Genomic DNA, 22,428 nt, shown 5'->3' on the forward strand with positions numbered 1-22,428 from the left:
ACATTATTCCCAGTGCTGCTGGCCAATAAAAATTCAGTTCATTTAACCTGTAATCTACGTCATCTGCATTTGTATAAGCCACCAGCAGGACCATTTAAAAGTTGCAGCTGGTCCAGGTGAATAAAATCACATGTTAATATATGGAAATTAGGAGGTATGCAGGGCCGTAAATAGAATGGCATTTCCAGCTCAAATGTATAGAAGTGTAGATATTTCTGAGACTTCCAAGGTAAAATCATACACAGTTAAATAGGCATTGGATGCCCCATCTATCGTTGTCTCATATTTTACCTTTGAAAGAGAGAGATGCACAGGAAAAGCACAAAAGGATGGTAAAGGATTACTTAATCAAAACTCCTCAGTCAGATGCAAATTAGGAGCGCTGGGGAAACATGTTGCATATCTTAAAGAACTAAATCACCAGGATGCAACGGATTCAGTGGCCTAAACACAAGAGCATATTTGCAGGCCAGTTTTTCCACTTCATTTACTGAAATACTAAAAACTAAAGTACACCGGTGTACAAGTTGGGTAACCTTGTAGCTGGCAAAAATGAAAAAGAAGCAAAGCCTCATAAGAATCGCATTCTTTCTTTGTCTTCAAATACAAAATGATATTCTCTACGTCTGTTCCAAAATATTTGCATTATCTACATAAAATACACAAGTGTAACCATTACTCTCTGTCTACCTTTGTTTCCACGTGAAGGCTTAGAGTTAAACCCAGTAATTTGTGTAAAATAGGCTACATCATTTAATACTGATCAAAATATGTTGATGTGTGTGTCAGTATTTAGGTGAATAAAATGCACAGAATATTTGTGAATAATCAAATCTAACTAAACTTTATAATTTCCTTCATGTAGTGCCGTTTTTCCAGGAGTGTCATTTTGCAACGATCTACAAAGACGTGAATACTATAGTATCGTTATAACGATTTTGACTCACACTAAGTGCTTTCTGCACGCATTTCGATCACTTTGCCCCTCTTATTGTGATCATAGTGTTGGTTCTGGAAACAATTTAGTTCTTGAGTTAGTTACAGCATGTTGGAAACAATGTATTAACGCCACACAGTCACTGCGTTTGTAATTATAACCTGGTAATAACAGTCAGTTGGATCAACAGTTATTAATCACATCGCTCAGGCCGTCGTTTTATTTTGAAAATTCTCCTCGGCAGTCTCGCTTTCCCCTGCTGGTTTGACTGTCGTGGCTGGGTGATGATTTGCTTACTTGGAGCAGGACTGAGTTTGGAGCGGGTACTGTGAAATGTGTAAGCATGATACTGCCTGGATAATCAGCGGAGGACATTAGGAGACGGAGGTAAGAACAGCTCTGACAGCCGCCACTCTTTATTCTTTCCACTGTTGATTTCTGTCAGGTGATTCAGCTCCGATGAACTACTTTTGAGACCTCCTCATCTTAATTATTAACACTGAACAATAATGTCAGCTTTGCGGCTCCTTGATATAATTTCGATTCGCAGCAACCATGTGGAAATCCACTTAAGTTTAGTCCGCGCACTGCTTTAGGATTTTCCAAACTTGAATGAGCTCAGACTGTATCGCACACTGTTCACGCCACTGTGATGCACTCTGGACTATTTTAGACAAATTGGGTCTTTTATTTTCGAACCCGTCGCGTCCCCTTAAATGAAAAGCGCGCAGGGAGGCTTAATTTGTCGCAATGTGTTTGGATAATCAGGTGGATTTGTGCGTCTGCACCTGATGCGCTCTGATGTTGCGGTTAGTTGAGGATGCAGCCCGTCAGCATCACTCGAGGTGATGAGTGGTCCGACTACACAAAACATCAAACAGAGATTATTCAGACACTCATTCAGCCGTTTGGATGTATAGAAAAAAATCCATGCATGCGCGGATTGCGCTTTATTTGCGTGCTTTGCCAGTTTGGTAACTTACTCAGGTTTTTCTTTTTCTTTTCTTTCTTTCTTTCTTTCTTTTTTTTTAAGCAGAGCGCTTAATTGTAACACATCTAATCATGAACGTGCGCCGCCTAAATGAACTAATCAGCCCTTGAAGGGCTTTGTTAATAGCAGGCCTACCTGTTGAAGGAATGGATGAATGTGTGAGGAGCTTGATAAATTGAACCGTCACCTCTCAGTATGCAGACGTTATTACAGCGACGTGACCGCTCTCAGTGAAACCTCAGACTAATCACCTGCAGTGGAAACTGTTGCTTTGCGCTCATCGACCTGTTGTCTCCCTTTGGTATTTTTGAAATGCATGTAGGGTGCATCAAATAAAATAATTAAAGAAATCACATAGGGGGGTCGAGGGTTTGCTTTTCACTTTATATAATATTCATTAGTATCATTTTAAGTTGCTTTTGACTGGTGTGTTCCCTGGAGTATAATCATCTGCCTTTTGCATCATACTGTACGTGAAATGGGCTCTAACAGTCTTCCATCTTCATTCCTCCACCCCAAAACGCAGACCTACAGCGAACTGAAAGCAAAGCAGGCAGGACAGCCACACCTCATGCGTGGGCTCAGCAAAGGTCCGAGTGGATAGGGGTCTGACAAACATGGGTGTTCTTCAACTCCACAATCCCACTCACTCCAGCACGCTCCTGCAGCGGGCTAATCAGATGCGTCTGACCGGCACCCTGTGTGATGTCATTATCACAGTGGACGGCCAAGAGTTTCCAGCGCACCGCACCGTCCTGGCCTGCACTAGCAAAATGTTCGAGATCTTGTTCCACCGCAGCAGCCTGCGCTACGCCCTGGACTTCCTGTCCCCCAAGACTTTCCAGCAGATCCTAGAGTACGCCTACACCGCCTCGCTCCAGGCCACAGCTGAGGACTTGGACGACTTGCTGTATGCTGCTGAGATTCTGGAGATCGAGTACCTGGAGGAGCAGTGCCTGAAGGTGCTGGAGACCATCCAGGCAGAGGAGAGTGAGGAAGTGGCGGTCAGGAATCACAGCTCCGGAGATCACAGTGACCATGGCCGGGCCAGGCACTGGAGGCAAATGCTGATGTCCAAGAAGCATTCCATACAGGATGGACCCAACCACACCAGTCCCACAGCTCTACACCACCTGGCACTGTACCACATGACTGAGAGGAGCTCTCCTGGCCCAGAGCCTGAGGCAGCTCCTGAATCGAGCCCCAAGCAGGACACAGTGGTAGACATGGAGAACTCCCAGAAGGCTCAGCATAGCGGTGTAGAGATAGCCCAGGATTCATCTCACGAACCTCCCAGAAGTATAAAATTAGAGCGCATGCAGGTGGATGATGCCAACAGCTATGAGGGCAGATCCTCCAGTGCAGGGGAGGGAAGCTGCATCTCAGACCAGCCTAGAGACGAAGGCCCGGGGACGCCCCTGAGAGGTAGCGTCATCACCAGTGCTCGAGAGCTGCACACAGGCCCCGAGGATGGAGGACAAATGGCAGGAAACACTCTTGACTGTTTTCCCGGGATCTCTGAGAAACACCTGGCTTCCATATACTCTGTGCCATCCAACCACACAGGGGAGGGCATGCCAGTGTCTGTTTCTGTGGCCCCAACCCTGGGTGTGCCACTAGACCCGAGAACCTACAGTGGACTGCTGCACCAAGGGTTGCTGCACAGGGAGCTCCTGAGCAGGCTTGGCCAGTTTGCAGCAGGGATGAGGCACGAGGCCCCAGCTCAAGGCCAGCAGTGTTGTGGCGAATGTGGGCTCCAGCTGCACAGCCGGCAGGCTGCGGAGCAGCACAGGTAACATGCACAAAACAACCATTAACACTAATTTGTGCTGTTTATTTTTAATCTGGCTTGTTTTAACTAATGCAAAATGAAATAATATACTTTAAAAACGCCAGGCTCAATAGCTAATAATCACAAAATATTTTGTTGTATTTTGTGCTGAAGAAACACTGCTACACTCTCCTGCGGCTCAACATTTTCACTGACAGTCGTGCGTTACCTTTAATAAAAGATGGAGGAGACGGGCGTGCAGGTGGATCTGTGCTTATTGTGATAATGAATGATTATGCTAGACACGTGTCTCTTAAATTTAACCTTTTCTACGTCTTCGAGATTTTCCCCCTCTCTCAGTGAATATAATGCGAGTCAAAAGCTTGAAACAGCATCTGAGAATTTGTTCATTTATTCTCAGGGACACCTGCGCTCGTGTCTTAACAGTGAGACGTGTCGGCAACTTTTGAATCGGGTCTCTGTGAGGGGTTTGATATAAAGAGGCCTTGGTGTCGCAAAATGCTGTCATTTACAAAGCCTCATTTTCTAAATTCTGTTTGATTATCTGTGCAGAAGTGCGCTTCACACAACAGTCTGTCTCCCAGGCTATTTGATATGCATTCCTTTGCATCAGCAGACAGGATCCTCTCAGCAGGGGCCGGGCTGGACGCTTCAGCAACATGATGGATAACTTCTGCTTCACGACTCGGCTCTGTTGTTTTGTTGTTGTTGTTTTTTTTATTGTTCTTGTTTATTTTTACCCTACTTATTAGCTTGTCCTTTTGTCATTGTACACAAAAAATTAACCAGATCGATGACAGCTCTCATTAACTTGATTGCAGATGTTTCCAATTGTGCGAGCTCGTCAGCGTTTGACTCATCATCAGTCGGTAGAAACAAGACAGTTTGCAGTCCTAATGTGCAGCTAACCCATGATTAGGATCGCAGTGTTTCCCTGTTCATGCCTGTGGCTGACATTTCAGCCTCACTCCAGAACTCTGTTGAAACAATGCATCCTGTGGGATATTTAGTGATGCGCACAGCTTACTCACGGAGACAGGCTCATGTCCGCAGGTTCAAGGAGCTGCGGTGGTGGCACTGCTTGAGGATGTAATGAAGTTGCTGTAGGTCTGTAACCAGGTCACTGAGCATACACCTGGCCTGCAGATTGACATTTTCTGGTGTTGTTCAGGAGGCATCTCCTGGCACAGTTTTAGTATGAAACACTTCAGAAAAAGAAATCCATTTGGTTTGAATGATTAAAATAAGAAATTGGGAAATATATACCATTAAAAAAATAAATAAATCAGCAGCCTTGAGGCTGAAATTATAAAATGAACAGTTCAGTGTTCCACTAACTTTTCAAGGTTACTAAACAGCCGCTAAAATCAAATTAAAAGCCTGTTTTGCATGTTTGAGGACAGCTCCTCTTTTCAATATTCCAAAATTAATTAACTTCAAATAATTTATCGGTTTTGTTTCAATGACAGTGAAATGAGGGCAGGAAGACGTGGAATGAATTCAAAATCAAACGCAACAGTTGTTCGCAGCTGGACTCCGACTTTAAAACATTATGATTACACGGTCAGTGCCTTTAACCCCCGTCCCCACTCCCAGACCAGCAGGACACAAAGTCCACCCCGTTCATTGCATTTGGAGCCCAACAGTTAATTATTCTTTTAGGGCAGAAGCTGATATTGACATTTAACCATATATGGTATGATTTAAAACATAACAACAAATAAACTAAAAAGTCACAAAATCAAATTTTTTCGGTCTTCCAAGTATTTCAAACAGTGTCAAACAAAGGAAGAGACCAGTCGGTGACTCGTAGCAGTGACAGCTGAAAAAGCTAATAGTGATGCGAAGTGGGCGGGTGCCAAGCTAAAGCGAGTTCAGCTTTGAAGCGAGTGATTAAAGTGACGACCAGTGGGAATGCAGAACGCTGATGATTGGCATATGCAGACGTGCAGGAGCCACACAGAAAAATGGGACTGCTGTGGAAGGCCACGCCAATAAGCTTTTAAAGAGATTCTCGTGTGGCCCCTTGGGAAAATTAATTACCCGCCTCTGTAATTAAGGGGTCATCTATGCAACTAAATGACAAAAATGTCAGCTACATATTGATGCACGGTGAGTGAAGTTAGTTTAAGTTAGTTTCAAATGCGATTGGAACTTAATAGTAATATTATGCTTCTTATTATAAATGCAGAATGCCAGTTATATTGAATAGGAAAATATTTTTCTAGTAATGTACTTCTCTCTATTTAATATGAAAACCACTGATGCTACTCTGCAACATGTGCTGCAGACCTCGCTGTAAGCAATCGTATTGGACACTATTTCTAAACTACCTCAAACATCTTTTTTTAAGCATATTAACAAATATTAGGAAGCATCTGCCAAAAATCAAAGACTGTAACATAACTGCATATATCGCAGACTGCTTGACCACCAGGATGTCCTAAATAAAACCTAATCTAGTATAGTATAAGAATCTAGTATGAACAGAAGCTGGTCAAATTTGAAACTGGGCCTGCAGCTCTAAAAGGATTCCTTTTTGTTCCCGACGGCGTTAATGTTGATTTCATCTCAATTAAATGACATCTTAAGTCTCATTTATTATGACCACAGTGTGTGTTTAACCACAGATCTTTTAGGCCATTTGCTCTGCTGTTGGCGGGGTGATCCAAGGATAACAGTACAGATGCCTTGCATGCTTGGATGTGTGTGATATGATATGATAGGTTTTGCTGCCGGCGGAGCTTCAGCGAATCATCTTCTTTTCTCCTTTTCATTGCAGTTACAGGAGGAGTGTATGCGTGTGCATATTATGTCGGGATGCGAGTTTGCGTGCATGTGCTGTCTGTGTGTGCGCGCGCGCTAGTCTGAGTGGGTTTGCGTGTGTGCCCAGTGTCTTGCAGTGCTGGCGGGTGGAGGCACGCGTATGTTTGCGCTCTGAAATTAGCCAGATATCCTATTGTCTGTGTTCTTTTAGCGTTCATGCGTTGTGATTCACAACTCCAAGGGCCTCTTACGCTAATGATGCCGCATTCAGCGAGGGATTCTTGCCGGAATTAAAACATGCTCCTCTTGTTACAATGATGCTTCTAGGTTTGGGAGACCTTAATAAAAGTGTCTCGAATCTGCGGCTTTTTTGCTTTATCAAAAGTGCAGTCTCGCTCCGTTTCTTGAATCCGTTAACACGCTCACATTAGTGTTTGTCTTTCCACAGGAGGCTCCATAATGAGGAGAAGGGCAATGGCTGTGAATACTGTGGCAAACACTTCCAGGACAGCATGCGGCTCAGGATGCACATGCTGTCTCACACAGGTACTTAGTAACTCTCACACTCTCATCTCAGAGCATTCAGAGCTGATCAACCCTCTTGATACAGTAGTGCAGCTTTTCAAATGCACCTGTTCATGCTACGACCCCCCCTCCACCCCTACCCATGCCGGTTAGTGCTGCTCCGAATACTTGGATCATGCTTTCTTTTCCATGCTTAGGTCTATGCGCGTCTCCCTCCCTCTCTTCTCTCCGTCTCCCTCTCTAGTCTCTCTCAGTTTGAATCGTTTCTGTGTTTTTTCGGAGACTCTGGCAGCTCGCCAGCTCTGCCCCTTCTGAGTGATGACATCATCAGCTGCCGGCAGGCCTGGGTGTTCTGCCAGTGTTCCGAAGCGTGTGTGATGGCTCGCTCGCAGATGTGTGTCCAGGAACACACTGTACCCAAATGCAGACTTAATCAGACCTGACTGCTCTCCCAGCTACTTTATCCAAAATAGAGAGAGAGGAGGGGCGGGTAGTTTGGGGGGGGGGTAGAGATCAGGGACTAAAAATGAAACTAAAACAGAAACCTCAGTTGGATTATGTGTACAGACAAGGCAAAGTCCCTGTCCTCTCCGCCTTCTCTATGAGGATTGTTTTGGAATGACATCCTGCTGACGGATGAGAGAAAGAATCTGCTTCTTTAAACTTCACCTGATCCCCCTCCCTTTTTCTGTTCCTCCTCTTTTATACCCTCTGGATAACCCTAAACACACATATTGTCTTGCATTACCCCGACCACCACAACGCGCTTTGATTTTCAATTCGCAGCGACATCCGTAACAGCAGCACCTTTAACCTAATTTGAATTTTTTGCATAAACTCTCCCCATCCCAATGTGTCAACCTATAATACTACAGAAAAAAAAAAGAGAGAGAGAGATGTGGATCTCATTTCTTTGTCACTGTGTATTTCGGTATAGCAGCCTTAGATCCCGCTGGTTGCTAAGGAGCGAGTGCTCCACTGCTCTAATGGGCTGATTTGGTATTCAGCTCGATGCTGGCTCTTATTTTGGTATGCCAGACAAAGTGTTTTGATGGAGGACGATTGCAGCCGCGTCTGGAGACAGTTTGATGGTTTATGGATGAGAGCACACTCCGTGCCTTTGACTGCACAAGACAATGCACTATGTTCTCTTCTTCCCTTATCACACAATCTCACACAACACAACACACCACACTGGACAGCGTCACACAACATCAGGATCGCAAATTCTGCTTTAGTGTTACTACTAAACAACACTACTCTCAAGCAAGTTTTATTTTTACGCCGTGTAACAAAACGCACTATTCCAAAACAGTAACAGTTTGTTTTCAAAAATTGTTGTTTTTAGAAATGAACAGATTGGGGCTCTCTCTCTTTTTTTTGTTGTTTTTTTTTTTTTTGGTATTTGTGTGCAGCACTGGGAACAGTGGCAGAGTGTCTCTGTATAGTGGCATCGTAAGAGTTGAAAGAGGACCACATTTAGGCTGCAGCGCTCAGAGTTCCCAAAGCTTGTGGGTGTTTTAATGAGTCATTTTAACTTCATTTAAAGCCAGCTGAGCAGAAAATAGATCAGTGAATGAGCCCTGGGCCAGTATGGATCTGCAACCGATTTACATCTCTGTGAGAGCCAACCCACATCCAAACAGCTGTGTGTGAGAGAAAGAGAAAGAGCGAGCGTGTGCGCGTGTGCGTATGTGCATATCTGTCTTATTTGTCTGTCTGTGCAGGTGTGAGGTGAGTGCAGAACAAGGATTGAACGTTTCTGCTGGCAGCGTGCATACTTGTCTCTCTCATGTCTTCATCAGAATAGACAAGGGCATTCCAAAGGTGAACTGGGAACTGTAGTTACAGTGTATGCGGTGGGATTCGGGGTGTTGACTCTGAAGTGTTTTTTTTGATAAAGGGATGTGCCGCAGGCGGGAAGCGTCTGCTGTAGAGAGAACACCCAGTCCTTCTGTGGCCTCTCAGGCATACAGTCTGCTCACTGTTCAGAGACTGATAACAGGGCACGGTAAATAAAACTCTTCAGCTCTGCTCTTTTTTTTCCTTTTTCTTTTTTCGAGAAGAAGGACCATTGCACCCTGTCTGGTGCTTTTGTTTGTCCCCAGTTGTGTTTTTACGGCGCTTTCCACTGCTCCATTGTACTCCGCGCGTTTGCTTCCTTGTGTTAACACCTGAAAAGCACAAGTGTGTGACAAACAAGGCTCTTTGCTGACTTTTCAAACAGCATCTCTTTGTCCCCCCCCCTCTCGTTGCTTTTCTCCACAGTCCTCTTTAAATGTGAAATTAACTGACTTAAGCTGCAATTACAAACACATGTTTGTGTTCAGGTCTGATCAAAACACACTCTTTTGAATTTGATTTTGTCTACAGCTCCTGCAGAGGCGCTCGTGTGTGATCAGTGCGGAGCGACATTCTCCTCAGAGGACGCTCTGGAAGCCCACAGGCAAACACACACAGGTACTTTACAAACATGTGTGCATGCTTTCTCAACGTGCACGCACGCACACACACACAATGTTTAACCTGGACAGCATGCACTGAGCTGTTGAGTAAGCCGTGACTACGGGACTCGTGATCATGGTCTAAACTGGCTTGTCATGCTGGCTGGGTTAAACTGTTCCTGTCATGATGCTCCATAATTTATCAACAGGGAGGTGGGAGGCCCTCTCACATATCACCCACTAATATCTCCTGGCATCCAGGCCCACTGCATGCCACTTTGCCACAGCAGTAGCTTTACAGCACCAGCATTACAGTTTCACAGACATACTATCCTCACCTCCCTCATGACAGCGGCTGTGAAATTATTTACCTCACGCCCACACACTCAACAGCAGGCCAGACACCTTTTTGTGATTTTTCAGTGATCTCAAACCAGGCAAAATGTTTGCATTACATACTCTTCTTGTTCAGCGAGTGTCTGGCATTAACATTTGGCACCAAGATGAGTCAAAGTATTTTTTTAAATAGTTATATTTCTGGCTGACTGGCTGCACAAACCTGGATGGTGATTTGCAATCTGGACTCTCGTAGTTTGGAAAAACATGCCCGGGGAGCTGAAGTCGTTATCAACGTTAGAAAGTGCCTCACAGAGGGGGGAAAAAAGGAAAAAGGAGGAGATAAAAATGACAAACAACACAAGTGTCCAACTGATTAAATAAAATGCACTAAAAATCAAGCAAGAGATAAACCAGATGTTGTCTAAGTGCAGTACTTTTCTTAGTAAGGTGGTATTTTTCTGTTTGATTAAGACATTTCTAAAAGGTTTATCGGTTGTCTGTAATGAATGCATCATTTTTTCCATCTGCCTAAATTCGAGTTTATTGCCCAACAGTTTTGTTGTCAGATGGCACATACATGTATCCCTGACAGTGTCCGAATCCACACCTTTTCTGCTACTGTCAGAGAAAGGTGATAACCCTCTCAGGAGCACTGGCACGTAACTGTAACTCCAGGTGGCACACACAGTATGAATAGTTAATGGATGTGGACATGGAGGGGTGTTAACGATGCCCAGAAGTTTCTACCCTCATCTCCCTGAGTTGTAAACATCCAGAGCTCGGTTTCAGCTTGGCACTGTATCCAGAGCAGGGTGCAGGAGGGCATTACTCTCTTATTTTGTCATGATCTCAGCTTGGTCCGCTGTGACGCATGACCCTTTTTACTGACTCTTATTGTGGCATTCGTCATGAGCTACAGGTAATTCAATCAGTTGTGCCGAGGTTATGCAAGGAAATTTTCCAAATCACTGCAGAGACTCGCATTTTCCAAATCACCTGGTTTTTATTTCTTGTTCTTCTAAAAAAAACACCAAAACAAAACCAAAAAAGATAGAGACACAGTGCCGAGCGTGCAGCTTCTGCTTTAATTTGCCATGTGGCATAACCAGTTAGCCAAATAAGTTTCCCCTTAGCAGATTAACACTTGTCAGACCTCAGCAGCTGCAGCACTGCCGTCCACCTCTTCTCCAGAGGGGAAATAATTCTGCTCTTGGGAGACCTTACTCTGTGGCAATTTGGCTGATTTGGCCGCAAGACTAGTTTACAGTGAAAGTCTTTAGCCACTTTTATATGTCAGAGGTTAATGGCCCTGTGTTGCTGAAGTTAGAGATCAAAGAGAGCAGGGGGTTTGGTGGAGAGGGTTAGGGGTGGGTTGAACTGTGAGAAGGGAAGGGGGTAGGGGGTATGTGAGGACTTCCTGAGGGCAGGAGGATTGCTGCTGGTGTTGGATGCCAGGACACGGAGGAAAACAACATCATGTGCTGCTGTTTACTCCTCACCACAGCACTGTCATAGTCTCCTCTGACCTACTTGTCAGTGCCCAAAATAAAAGAATGGATCTGTCTCCGAATTGCTCTCACAACAAAGGGGTTTGTTTCATCATGGCAAGTAAGGGCTCTGGGGCACCTAGCTTTCCATTTTGGAAAACCCAAGACTCATAGCTTATCTCCACCATGCACAGAAATCGACTGTATGTGCTTCAAACTGTGCTGGCTGACCATTTTGCCACCTTGCCTTGCCTACAGAAAAAAGGCCATAAGAGTGCTGTCTTTGTGTACTCACAGCAGCTGCACTGTTTCCACACATTACAGGCTGCTTCATCAAGTGAATAATATTACCTTCTGTCCAAACCCTAATTAAACAGTCCTGTAGTCTGTTCAGATACAGCCCAGGCTTTCTAATGCATCCCTCTTAATGCAGACCTTTTAGCTCGCCTAATTGCGTGTCCGTCATCATACTGCACCCTCCTGTTAATACTCAGTTGTAATTCGCATAAGCCTTAAACTGAACTGAACTGCACTCTGTTTGGCCATTATGACCGTCCCCCCCCCAGTATTTATTTTCCCTGACTGTTACCACACACACACACACACACACAAACACGCCCCGAGCTGCCCTGCCATTTCATGTAAAGTGAAATACAGTAGCTATAGATAATATAGCAAACGTTCTAGGAACAGAGGCGAATGAATCAGTGTGTGGCCTCAATGAACCGGTCCGTGGAATGGTGGTTAAACACGAGCAACGTATCTCATGTTGCATTAATTATTGAGTCGGTTGTTCCTCACTCGGGTAGATTAGCAGTCTACTGATGAGGGCCCGGGGTTGTTTAAGGTACTGTACTGTTGCTCTGCATGGAGCTGTCCGCATGAACACGTACAGTAGCCTGAACGCACGGGGTCATGTGAGGTCCAGCACATAGCACGTAGCCCGCCTGGCTGTGTATGTTTAACAGGGTGATAGCAGTGTGCCGGCAGACGGCGAGCAGGGCCCGAGGACGTAGCTGAAAGTGCCTTTACGCTGCATACTAGTAGTCGCGAACAGCACTGGTGTTAATATTGTAAACTGTGAAAGCCGCTGTTGTTTTGATAGCAGCAGGTGATTTGTTCAGCTCTGACTCGGCCGTCATTCACAATTTGCCGAAACAAATGCCTTAATGGATCGAATTCTGAAAGCGTCTATTAAAACAATGCCAGTTATTTGTGACCGATGCTGTTAAAATGAAGTCTACGGCATATTTCAGCAAACACAGAAAGGACATTTTTCACGGTTCGACCAGTGTAATCTGTAGGCTCAGGACACTGAAGTTAAGATTAACACAGAAGAAATTATACAGTTTTGCAGTCATCACTGATACAATCTCTTGTCCAATTTGCCGTGGGTTTACTCCCAGAATCTCAGGGTGGGAAAACTTTTGTTTGCTGCTTGAAAAGAAACAGGCTGCGCTTATTTGTGAATGAAGGGATTAGCTTGAACACTTCACCCCAACAAGGACCATGATCCTATCTGGTTGCCTAGACACATGGTTTTGTTTCTTAGGCAGCGTGAGAGCCTGGCTGGCTCCCACCTCAGTTGGACTGAATAAGTGGCAGATGCATGAAGGCAGACTATGTTAAATCACACGAGCATACACATCGGCTTCATGGAGATATGCTGAAATCGCATAACAACCCCAAACTGTCCTCAATTACTAACCTAATTGTGCATTAGATGAGCAGCTTAGTCGCATAACGCACACACTAAATGTTTAGATTTTCTGCCTCGTAGCAGAATTGCTTAAAAGTAAATCATTATTCCCACTGTTAAAGCTCCCGCCCACTAAACACAATGCTCAGTCAACGCTCCAGCCTTTGAGAAATGCTATTGATTACGTGGTCTTTAGCCTATTGAGGGCCATAGGTCAGGGGGTCATCCTGTGCCTTAAAGCCTAAAGTCCAAACCCATTGTCTGGTTAAGGGTGAGAAAGCAGGGGGCAGTGACGGCCAACTTTAGGGCTTATTCTCTCATAAAGAATCTCCCCAGCATTTATTACCAAAGCTTACTGGAAAACTCCACGACCGCAAAACCTTTTTCGTTTCAAAAGTTAACAGAGCGCAGTGAGGCGAAATGCCACCGCTAACGCATACAAACACTTCCTCGCCTCCAAAGGTTTTTGTTTACACTTCAAGACATTATTTGGTATTTTTATTTTCAGCGTCGCTTGCGCAGAATAAAACCGAAAACGACTGCTGAGCTGTTGTCACTGCGTGTCATCCCGAGATCAAGGGTTGAGATTCTTGTGACAGAAGAGTTGTCATATTCCTTTTCTCAAGTTTCAGCATTGTCAGTGACAGAAAGATCAGGATGTACATCTGTGAGTGTCTGCGAGTGTGTCGGGGAGTCACGGTTTACCTCCACAGAGAAACTAGGATGTAAAACTTCTAGAGCAGACAGGGGAGGAAAAAAAAGGAAAATATGCAAGCTGCACCGAAACAGGCGTTTAAAATATATGACGGTTAATAACGAGAGAGTAGAGGGAGGATAATTAAAGTAGCTTTGAAGTATCTACAAGGTGGATAATATGCTGCTCGGTTGGTTGAGGGCTCTGCTCTGCCTGCAGCTACAGTAACGTGGACACATTGGAACAGAAAGCGCTCCCCCTGCTGGTTGAAAGAATTTACTGCTAGCTGGTTAAAGTGGAGGAAGGCTTCACATCTCGGGGTCATTCAGAGACTGCATTTTCTGCTTCTTAAGTGTTTTTAACCATTTTGGATAGATCATTATCCAGACTATACTGTTACACAGCGTAGAGCAAAAGCAGCATTCGTTAGGTATGACTCAGAAAGAAAGTGAAGCTGGTTAGCCAGTGAAAGGATTTCCTGTATGGTCAGCGAATAAGGGGAGTGGGGAGGGCGCAGGGGCATTGAGACTGGAGGGTCTTTTGTCTACAACTAAAATATTGTGATCCATGTGTGAGAAAGGGCCTTGGTCATTAGGCGACAACATAAAGACAGGGATTGTACGAGTTGCATGAGGAGCCTATGACTAATGGGCTTGGTCAATGAGGGCCTGAACCTCATTGTGTGCCCTTTGTGGAAAAGAGCACAGGCTAAAGCCTCTGAACAGGTGCAGCTCATTCCATCAGACCGGCTCCCGGCAGGACGTTTAAGATCGGGGAATGCATTTCATCCCGCCTTATTCCCGTTAATGATTATGAACGATCGCTTTTATTAAGTTTTGTTTTGGGGTGAAATTTCAGAAGATTTGAGAGAAAAAAACAAAACAAAACAGGAAGCTGAGGCTTTCTTTATTTAAGCTAAACTGCAGTCATCCATGAAAATGTTAAAGTGTCTTTCATTGTTTGAGCAAACTGTGATGCGCGGATGAGCAAACAATACTCAGCCAACGTTTTTGATTTATCCCTGAAAAAATGTGAATATGCTTGATTTGTTTCTTTTTCTTTCTCCTTTGAACAGGCTTGTCTTTAACTTGATTGAACCTAAAGCAAGTGTCTGACACTCTTCCCTCTTAGTATGAGTGTGCTGTATCCCTTTCCCTGCGTTAATTCCAATTTAATTGCCAGTTGCCTCAAGGCACTTCAATAACAGTAACAAATGATTTGATTTAGTGGACCTCATCAGACTGCATTTTAAATGCGACACAGCAACCCCACTTGAATTCCAATGAAGTGCTGGCACAGTCCTCTGTTTACTAATGATCCTCCGCTGGAGATGTCTGATTGAATCTGAGTCAGGAGCAATGGGACCTGCTAGCATTGTAAATGATCTGCAACCTGTGCAGACAGAGAAATAAGGACCTCATAATCTCACATTAAAGCCTCACTCTCCAGGACATGCACATTACGTCCGATGCCACTGATTAACCAGTCCCTCACCGGTGCACATATGAATTTTGCATCAGTGTGAATGTCACAGTGGAGCGTGCTGGCGTACACATCCTGTAGATCAAATGTTGACTGTATGACAGCCAATGGATCTTCTTCACATAGCCATTTTGACTTAAACTAGCCTGCCAGCGACTCCCTATCTGTATTCCTCTCCACACTCTGTGCAACAGGAAAGCAGCCCCAAAGAGATGCCAGGTCACACACAGGATTAAACTGGATTGTGTTTTTTCCTGCAGTCCTGCCTTTAATGGCTTGATATCACTACTTAACATTCTGCACAGAGCGCATAGTGTAGGCATCATTTAGGGTGGAGCTACTATCAGCTGCTCTTTGAGCACAGAGACAGAGGACTTCACAGGCTGTAGCTGACTCCTGATGGGGAATGAAGAGAATAATTACACATCTAACACACCAGGAAGGAGCCATTGATTGTGTGATTGGCATGCTCTGCATTGTGTGGGAAATTCTTAAAGAAAACAATGACTTTCATGGTTTAAAATAGAACGTATAAAGACTCACAGCTGAAAGTGCCTCTGGGCTTTTAGGGGAGTTAGTTTAGGTAGAGGCACTTGCTCTTTGAAAGAAGCTTTTCCCTCAGAGGACTCACACAAAGTTGAAGTGACCCAGTTTCCCCACTTAAGGCCCTGTCTGTGTATGGTACTGAAATAACTGTGCGTCTGTGTCTTGCGCGTTCTCCAGGGACTGACATGGCGGTGTTCTGTCTGCTGTGTGCAAAGCGCTTCCAGACCCAGAAGGCCCTGCAGCAGCACATGGAGGCCCATGCAGGCATGCACAGCTACATCTGTAGCCACTGCGAGCGCCCCTTTCCAAGCCACACTACCCTCAAAAGGCACTTGCGCTCACACACGGGTAAGAGACGGATCATTTGTACCATCCTCATTATTCACAGTGTCAGCTGCAGTCATAAAACGCGAACATGTCGGTGTCAGGCACATGCATACGTTAAGGAGGAGACGAGAGACAGCTGTATTTATTTTGGTATATGGGTTAATTTCCTGGGGTTATTGGCTTTAAGGTTTTAGTCAATTTGCATGCATCCTCTCCCACCCTCCTTCCTTCTCTATAAGATGACTCACCTCGGCGATGACAGCACTGTACCGTTATGGCCGGTGCATATTTTGGGCAATTTCATCCTGTTTATATTTTGGGTTCTTAGACAGCCTTCGGGCCTCTGCAATTCACGGCTGTCAGTTCTAGTGCGGTTCACCCAAAATGATAGAGGAAACCCAAATAAATATTGAAGGAAAAGCAAATGGAAATGACTTGTCTGTGTGTTCTACCAAGGGTGAGTCTTAGTGCCGCAGGAGACGGAGAGATATTTACTGAAAAGATGTCCCCCTTTCTTCTTTTACCTTAAATAACACTCCCAGCTGTCAGGACGGCTTGATGTCTAGACAGGAGAAATACATAATTGATGTGAAGAGACAGAAGTGAAGGGAGTTTTGGCCATGGCAGCGTATCTTGTTTGTATGCCATTCTGCTTGGAAGTAACATTTTGTAAATGTCATCTGCTCCACAGTGGGGTGGGGGATTGGGGAGAATCGGCCTGTAATGAGGAGAGCAATGTATCCTCTGACTTGGCTGTTGCTGTGGACACTGAGATAATGAGGCACATAGGTCATTGGAGATGAGTCAAACCCTCAGCCTAGGAGAGAAATAGATTAACTACAGTATAGAGAACAGAGCAGCACATGCCTGGAGGACTTTTATTAGCTATTAGCCGACAGCCAAGAGGAGTGTCCTCATGTCATAACATTAGCAACGTCTGAAAGAACATCATTTCCCATGTTTGCTATGCACGTGCGGAAAGGCCTCTGTGACTATTTGACCTATGCAGCTACATATGCGGCGTGCCGTGTCGAGCCAAAGATAAAGTTAGCCTTTAATGCTTCTCACGATAATGGGCTGTGTTGGTGTTGCGGCTGCTGCTGCTGCTGTGACACGATTGTGCTTTCAGGCGATCACCCGTTTGAGTGTGAATTCTGCGGGAGCTGTTTCAGAGATGACGGCACGCTGAGGGGCCATAAACGCATCCACACGGGAGAGAAGCCTTACGAGTGCAACGGCTGCGGGAAGAGGTTCAGCCTGAAACACCAGCTAGAGACACATTACCGCGTACACACAGGTAAGAGCGCGCGCTCGAAAAAAGTCCTTCAGGTGGATCCAGGGAAAAGTCCAACAATCGCCTGTATTATCGGCACACCAAAACTCTCTTATTAGACATGGATACACCGCAGTGTTGCACTTGGTATTACAGTGACCACGGCCAACATTTTCATTTAATGGCACATTTACAATGCTGCTGCTGCCGTTTGTATAGTTCAATGTGTATAAATCGTCCCCCACAAAAGCAGTATTTTACTCCTTTATGAGTCACCCTTACTAAAATCTACAGTGCCCTGCTATCTTTATGCTGGAAAATCACTTTAAAGACTCTTCAGTGGGAATGCCTGCCATAGAAAGGGCAGGAACGTATTGATTTAGACTAATGCATTTAAGGTTTTGGCCTTAGAAAAAGACAGAAATAAATAAAACACAGCATTTCTTCTACAGCTAACAATGTGCTCTGTCAAAATTTCAACTTTTTTTTTTTTTAGCAAGGAAATAAGTTTAATCATTTGATCATTAGTTATCTTGTACTTTAAGGAATGGCCATAGTGAGGCTTTTTATTTTTAGGTGATTTTATATTAATCACATAAATTAATCACGTCCCTCTTTTAAGACAGGGAGGAAATTTCTTTTGGATGCTGACAGACTCATTTTAAAACCTTTAAAGCCAATTGTATCATATTTAATACGTGAGTTTTGAGAGTTTTGAGTACTAGATTATCAGTAAGTTTTTTTCCTTCACCCATTTTTAAGCAACAAACTACAAAAAATACCAGATGTAGCAAATATGATACAAATTAAAACTAATATACGCAAATTAATATTTAATTTCTTTAAAAAAAATTATCAGAAGGTTTAATAACGAATTCATTAAAAAAAAGAAAGATATTGCCAGTATTATTTCATGGCTCAGGGTTTGAAATGTTTAATATCAAATTCAGGTCTAACCCTAGAGCACCGACATACAAACACACCTCTGAAAGTGCAGCGGCTTAAACTAGGAGGCGAGTCCCGTCTCATCTGGCTGCAGGTCTACAAGGTTAATGCCGTATTGTTGAATTTTTCAGGTGAGAAGCCATTTGAGTGTAAGCTCTGTCACCAACGGTCAAGAGACTACTCGGCTATGATCAAGCACCTGCGCACTCACAACGGAGCGTCTCCGTACCAGTGCACCATCTGCCAGGACTTCTGCCCCAGCCTGGCTGCCATGCAGAAGCACATGAAGGGCCACAAACCCGAGGAGGTGCCGGCGGATTGGAGGATAGAAAAGACTTACCTGTATGTCTGTTACGTCTGAGCAGGACTTGGACTCCAAGCACAGTCTGACTGGCACACACACTCACACGCACACGGTCACTGTTGGATGAAAACCTGTGTTGCTGGTTTGAAATGTTTCTGTAAGGGTTTTTGAAAGAGTCTGAATTCTTGTTGGGTGAACTGGGAAGTGTATTACGGAGAGATGTCGCTGAAAGAGATACTGAGTTGGTTTTATTTGTTTTTTCCCGACAATTAGACGTGCAAGCACGAAAACAGATGGGCGTACACGTCAGGGCTGCAACCAATGTTCATCATCAGTCAGGTTATTTTTACTCTAAAAGGGAAAAAAAAGGGCAGAAGAAGTCACATTTTGTTGACAAGCTGAATTCTTCAAAGATATTTGCCCAAAAAAGTCCAATAAATATTGCAGGATTAATCGATTATCACATTTTTGACAGTTTCCTGATGACTTAACCGTTTTAGCCCTGACGTGCACAAACATAGACACACACCGTCTCCCTCGCACACAAGTTTTGATAATCACTGTATCTCTAATGGATCCACTGTGGTTAAAATCAATGCCACAATGGCTGTGACTGCTGACCTGTATGTGTAGCAGGAGCATTTTGACTGATTGCTAAACCATCAGACAACCCGAGTTATCGTCTATGATTTGCAGTAGATGTTGAAATAATTCCACGAAGGCTTGATTGGCTGAACTTTGCAACATTTTCTCTCCTAATTTCCTGTGACTGCTTTGGGTTTTTTTGTTTTTTCTCCTGCTGTTGGATTTTTATTTGAGTTGTTTATTTTCTGCATGTTTTACTTGAATGGCTGCCACGTTTTGACCTCATAAGCTTGATCTCTTTAATTGCCTTGTCTTTCTTGCAGTGGGTGTTATTGTTTCAGGTGGGTGGGGTAGCTGGCTCACAATTTGAGTTTCTCTTGTAATAAGGTTGTGCTATTTATACGTTGTTTATTTGTTACCAAATATGCGCTGGTTTTCATCAGACGGTCCGTCTCTCTTGGGATGATTTCTAGTAGAGCGAGCTCTACCTCTCCTCGCTTTTCACTGTTTTAAATCCACTGCAAATTATTCATCCATCAGCCGTTTTCAGTTTGTTTTTTGTTTTTTTTTTAGAATTCATCATAAATTACATGGTCAAAAAGTGTGTAAAAAATGCCTCAACACGGCTTTCTGTGTAGTTTTTTTTTTTTATTAAAAAAAAATCCTTTAAGGAACAGTTTATCCAAAAATCAAATGTAGGTATTTTTCCTCTGGTCTGTAGTGCTGTTTATTCATCTGGTGCGAGTCGCCCAGTTTTTATAGAGATGCTTGTCTTCTCTTGATTATGATGGAATCAAATGGTACAGAGACTGACCCGGTTACTTTAAAAGAAACAAAACCCCAAAACTCTGTTGTGAGCAATTTCATGTAGGGACTAATTACTCTGTAGTTTCTGTAATCGCTAACCAAAAGAAGCCTGCAGGTAGCTAACATTACAGCTCAGCCACGAGCACGAGCCTTTTGTGATGCCGTCTGATACAACTGCCGTGTGGAATAGTTGATATATGAAAAAACTGAGCTTTTTGTGTTTTGGTTGATTTTTTTTATTTGCACATTGAGATAATGATTTCTATTTACTTTGATGAATTTCAAGAGAAGGACGACATCTCCAAGCAGCGCTGTCTTCTCAAACTGGGCGGCTCGCGCTAAAACTAAACAAACGAGTGGCACTAACAGCCAAAAAATCTGATTTTTTGTTGTGAACTGTCCCTTAAACTATATATAGATGTCTTATAAAAATCACAGAATCAGAATTTTCTTGGAGAAAACTGAAGAAAACATGAAAAGTAGTTTTTTGTTTGTTTGTTTGTTTTTTTAAACAAAACACAAAAAGAAAATTCTGACACTGAATTACTATGAGCAGGTTATTGTCAGTTGTAGTGTAGCTGTAATGTAAAATCTGTCATGGTATGTTATTCCCTTATGTGAGCCTAACACGGGCCTTATAGATTTAAACATGTTGTATTTTTGTATTACAGTAATTTGCTATCTGTTTACATTTGGTATGATTTGAGAAAAAAAAAAGAAAACATCTTAATGTGTGTGTTTTATAAGTCTCTGATTTGATTAAGATCCCTCCCTTGTGCCTCTTTTATAAGTAGAGCATTGATGTGCTTGAGTACATGGGTCTGTGCTATTGGTAGTTGTTTCTGGGTGTTTGTTTATTGTTACTCAATTAAAGATAGACTGCCATGTAGATCCACTTTGTCTGAACATTGCAACTGGAAGCAACATACTGTGATAGTGGCTGATACTCTGATGCAAGTTCCAAGCAATTTTTGATGTAAAAAAAAAGTACACGCTTGTCTCAAATTGTTCCCTTCAAAGTGACAATGGACTGACATCTTTGGATGAAAACAGTGTGTATAGCAAATCTTGGCATCTGTGGGCATTACCAATGCCTTCTTAAGTAGCCAACAACACTCAGTGCCATGAAAACACATTCACTGTATCTATTCTACATGAACATGCACTATAAATGGATTTTCCTCGGTGGACCAAAAGAAATAGAGCACTTTTGTTTGAAAAGGATTTTTTTTTCTTTGATCTTTCTATGTTGTGATAATACAGCTGTCTTTTATTTGATGTGTCCTAGAAGGATGTGATTAGCATTGTTTAGATTATGTCAATGTCTGTCTACCTCAGGGCCAGATCAAAGCTCGACCTGGTATCCAATCAGGGTTGTTCTTCTTGCCATGTGTGCAGTAAAATCCCTCTTCATTACAGCTTTGTAACACAGTGTGTGAAAGTGTTTTCTCCGTGTGGATTCAGGCACAACTCTGTATGCGTCAGTGTTCAGTGGCATGGTTAAAAAAAGAATAAAACAGTTTACTATTTTATGCATCACGTCTCATTTGCCTGTTGTTTCTGCCGTCTGTGTGCGCTCGTAAAGTGTGACTGGCAGCGGTTCCCAGCCTATTTGCTCTTTACAAAATACAAAATAAAAAAATAGAAGAAAAAGAGGGGGGTGATCTGAATTCATTTTACACATTAACAGAATTGTTTGCTCTAAAGTTAAGAAGCAGTGTCTACACTGGTGACTGATGGACTACTTTATTTGAGTTTAGTTTAGGTTTTTATTGCAGATTCCAGTATTTTGTAGCAGAAAGGACGGCATCACACACACACACACACACACACACACACACACACACACGCACACACACACACACACAGGATCAAATTGTTCATTTCATGCTTTGTTGATGCATATGTTTTAAGCACAGCAGTAGTGCTTCTCCGTAATGTAAGAAAAACCTGACAAAATGTGGAAAAACTTGTGAATGTGGACGTTTACAGAGTGAAATTTTACTTCTTTACTTTTCAGCTCAATCTTGTGCAGCAGTTGTAATATTCTGGCCCAGCGGGGCAGCATGTGGCTCATGAACAGACACGACCTAATACATTTATTTGACTACAACTTTTGGTTGGAACAAACTTTTGGTTGGTTTGGTTTGGCTTAAACATGGGTGACAAATTAAAGGAATAAACAGAGGTCATAAGCTGTTGGGCTGTTACACGCTGTCAGAAAGTCTTAAGTGCATGCTAAATTTCTGGTTTTCTGCAAGGGGGATCTTTCTTCATGCAAACACTTCTGCTTAGCCAGTTTAGGGTCGTGGGAGCATTGGAGCCCAGCTGAGGTAGGGCGAGAAGCAGGGTACACCCTGGACAGACGACCATTTACCCTCACAGCCAACGAGGCTAATCACTACACCGCCGTGCGTCCCGGGATGAAACAGCATCAGTGCAAAATATGTTCCTTCACCTAGTTTTCTGTGCACAGTACTAGGGA

General features: G+C 43.5%; 1 protein-coding gene across 1 annotated transcript; it reads left to right on the plus strand.

Moving 5' to 3' along the window:
- The first annotated feature begins 1,191 nt into the window (after positions 1–1,191).
- On the plus strand, positions 1,192–21,587 carry zbtb16b (zinc finger and BTB domain containing 16b). The gene is made up of 7 exons (XM_013912470.1): positions 1,192–1,324; positions 2,455–3,720; positions 6,935–7,032; positions 9,385–9,471; positions 15,880–16,050; positions 17,159–17,326; positions 18,379–21,587. Exons 2-7 carry the CDS (start codon positions 2,546–2,548, stop codon positions 18,606–18,608), a joined length of 1,929 nt encoding a protein of 642 aa, XP_013767924.1. The 5' UTR covers positions 1,192–1,324; positions 2,455–2,545; the 3' UTR covers positions 18,609–21,587.
- The last annotated feature ends 841 nt before the right edge of the window (positions 21,588–22,428 follow it).

This window comes from Pundamilia nyererei, unplaced genomic scaffold, assembly GCF_000239375.1.
Source record: "Pundamilia nyererei isolate P.nyererei 1_Seehausen unplaced genomic scaffold, PunNye1.0 scaffold00091, whole genome shotgun sequence".
Taxonomy (NCBI): Eukaryota; Metazoa; Chordata; class Actinopteri; order Cichliformes; family Cichlidae; genus Pundamilia; species Pundamilia nyererei.

Coding starts and splice junctions, on each gene's coding strand:
- zbtb16b (XM_013912470.1), top strand. CDS start 2,546: ATGGGTGTTCTTCAACTCCACAATCCCACTCACTCCAGCACGCTCCTG. Junction 3,721..6,934: donor CAGGCTGCGGAGCAGCACAG/GTAACATGCACA, acceptor GTCTTTCCACAG/GAGGCTCCATAATGAGGAGA. Junction 7,033..9,384: donor GCACATGCTGTCTCACACAG/GTACTTAGTAAC, acceptor TTTTGTCTACAG/CTCCTGCAGAGGCGCTCGTG.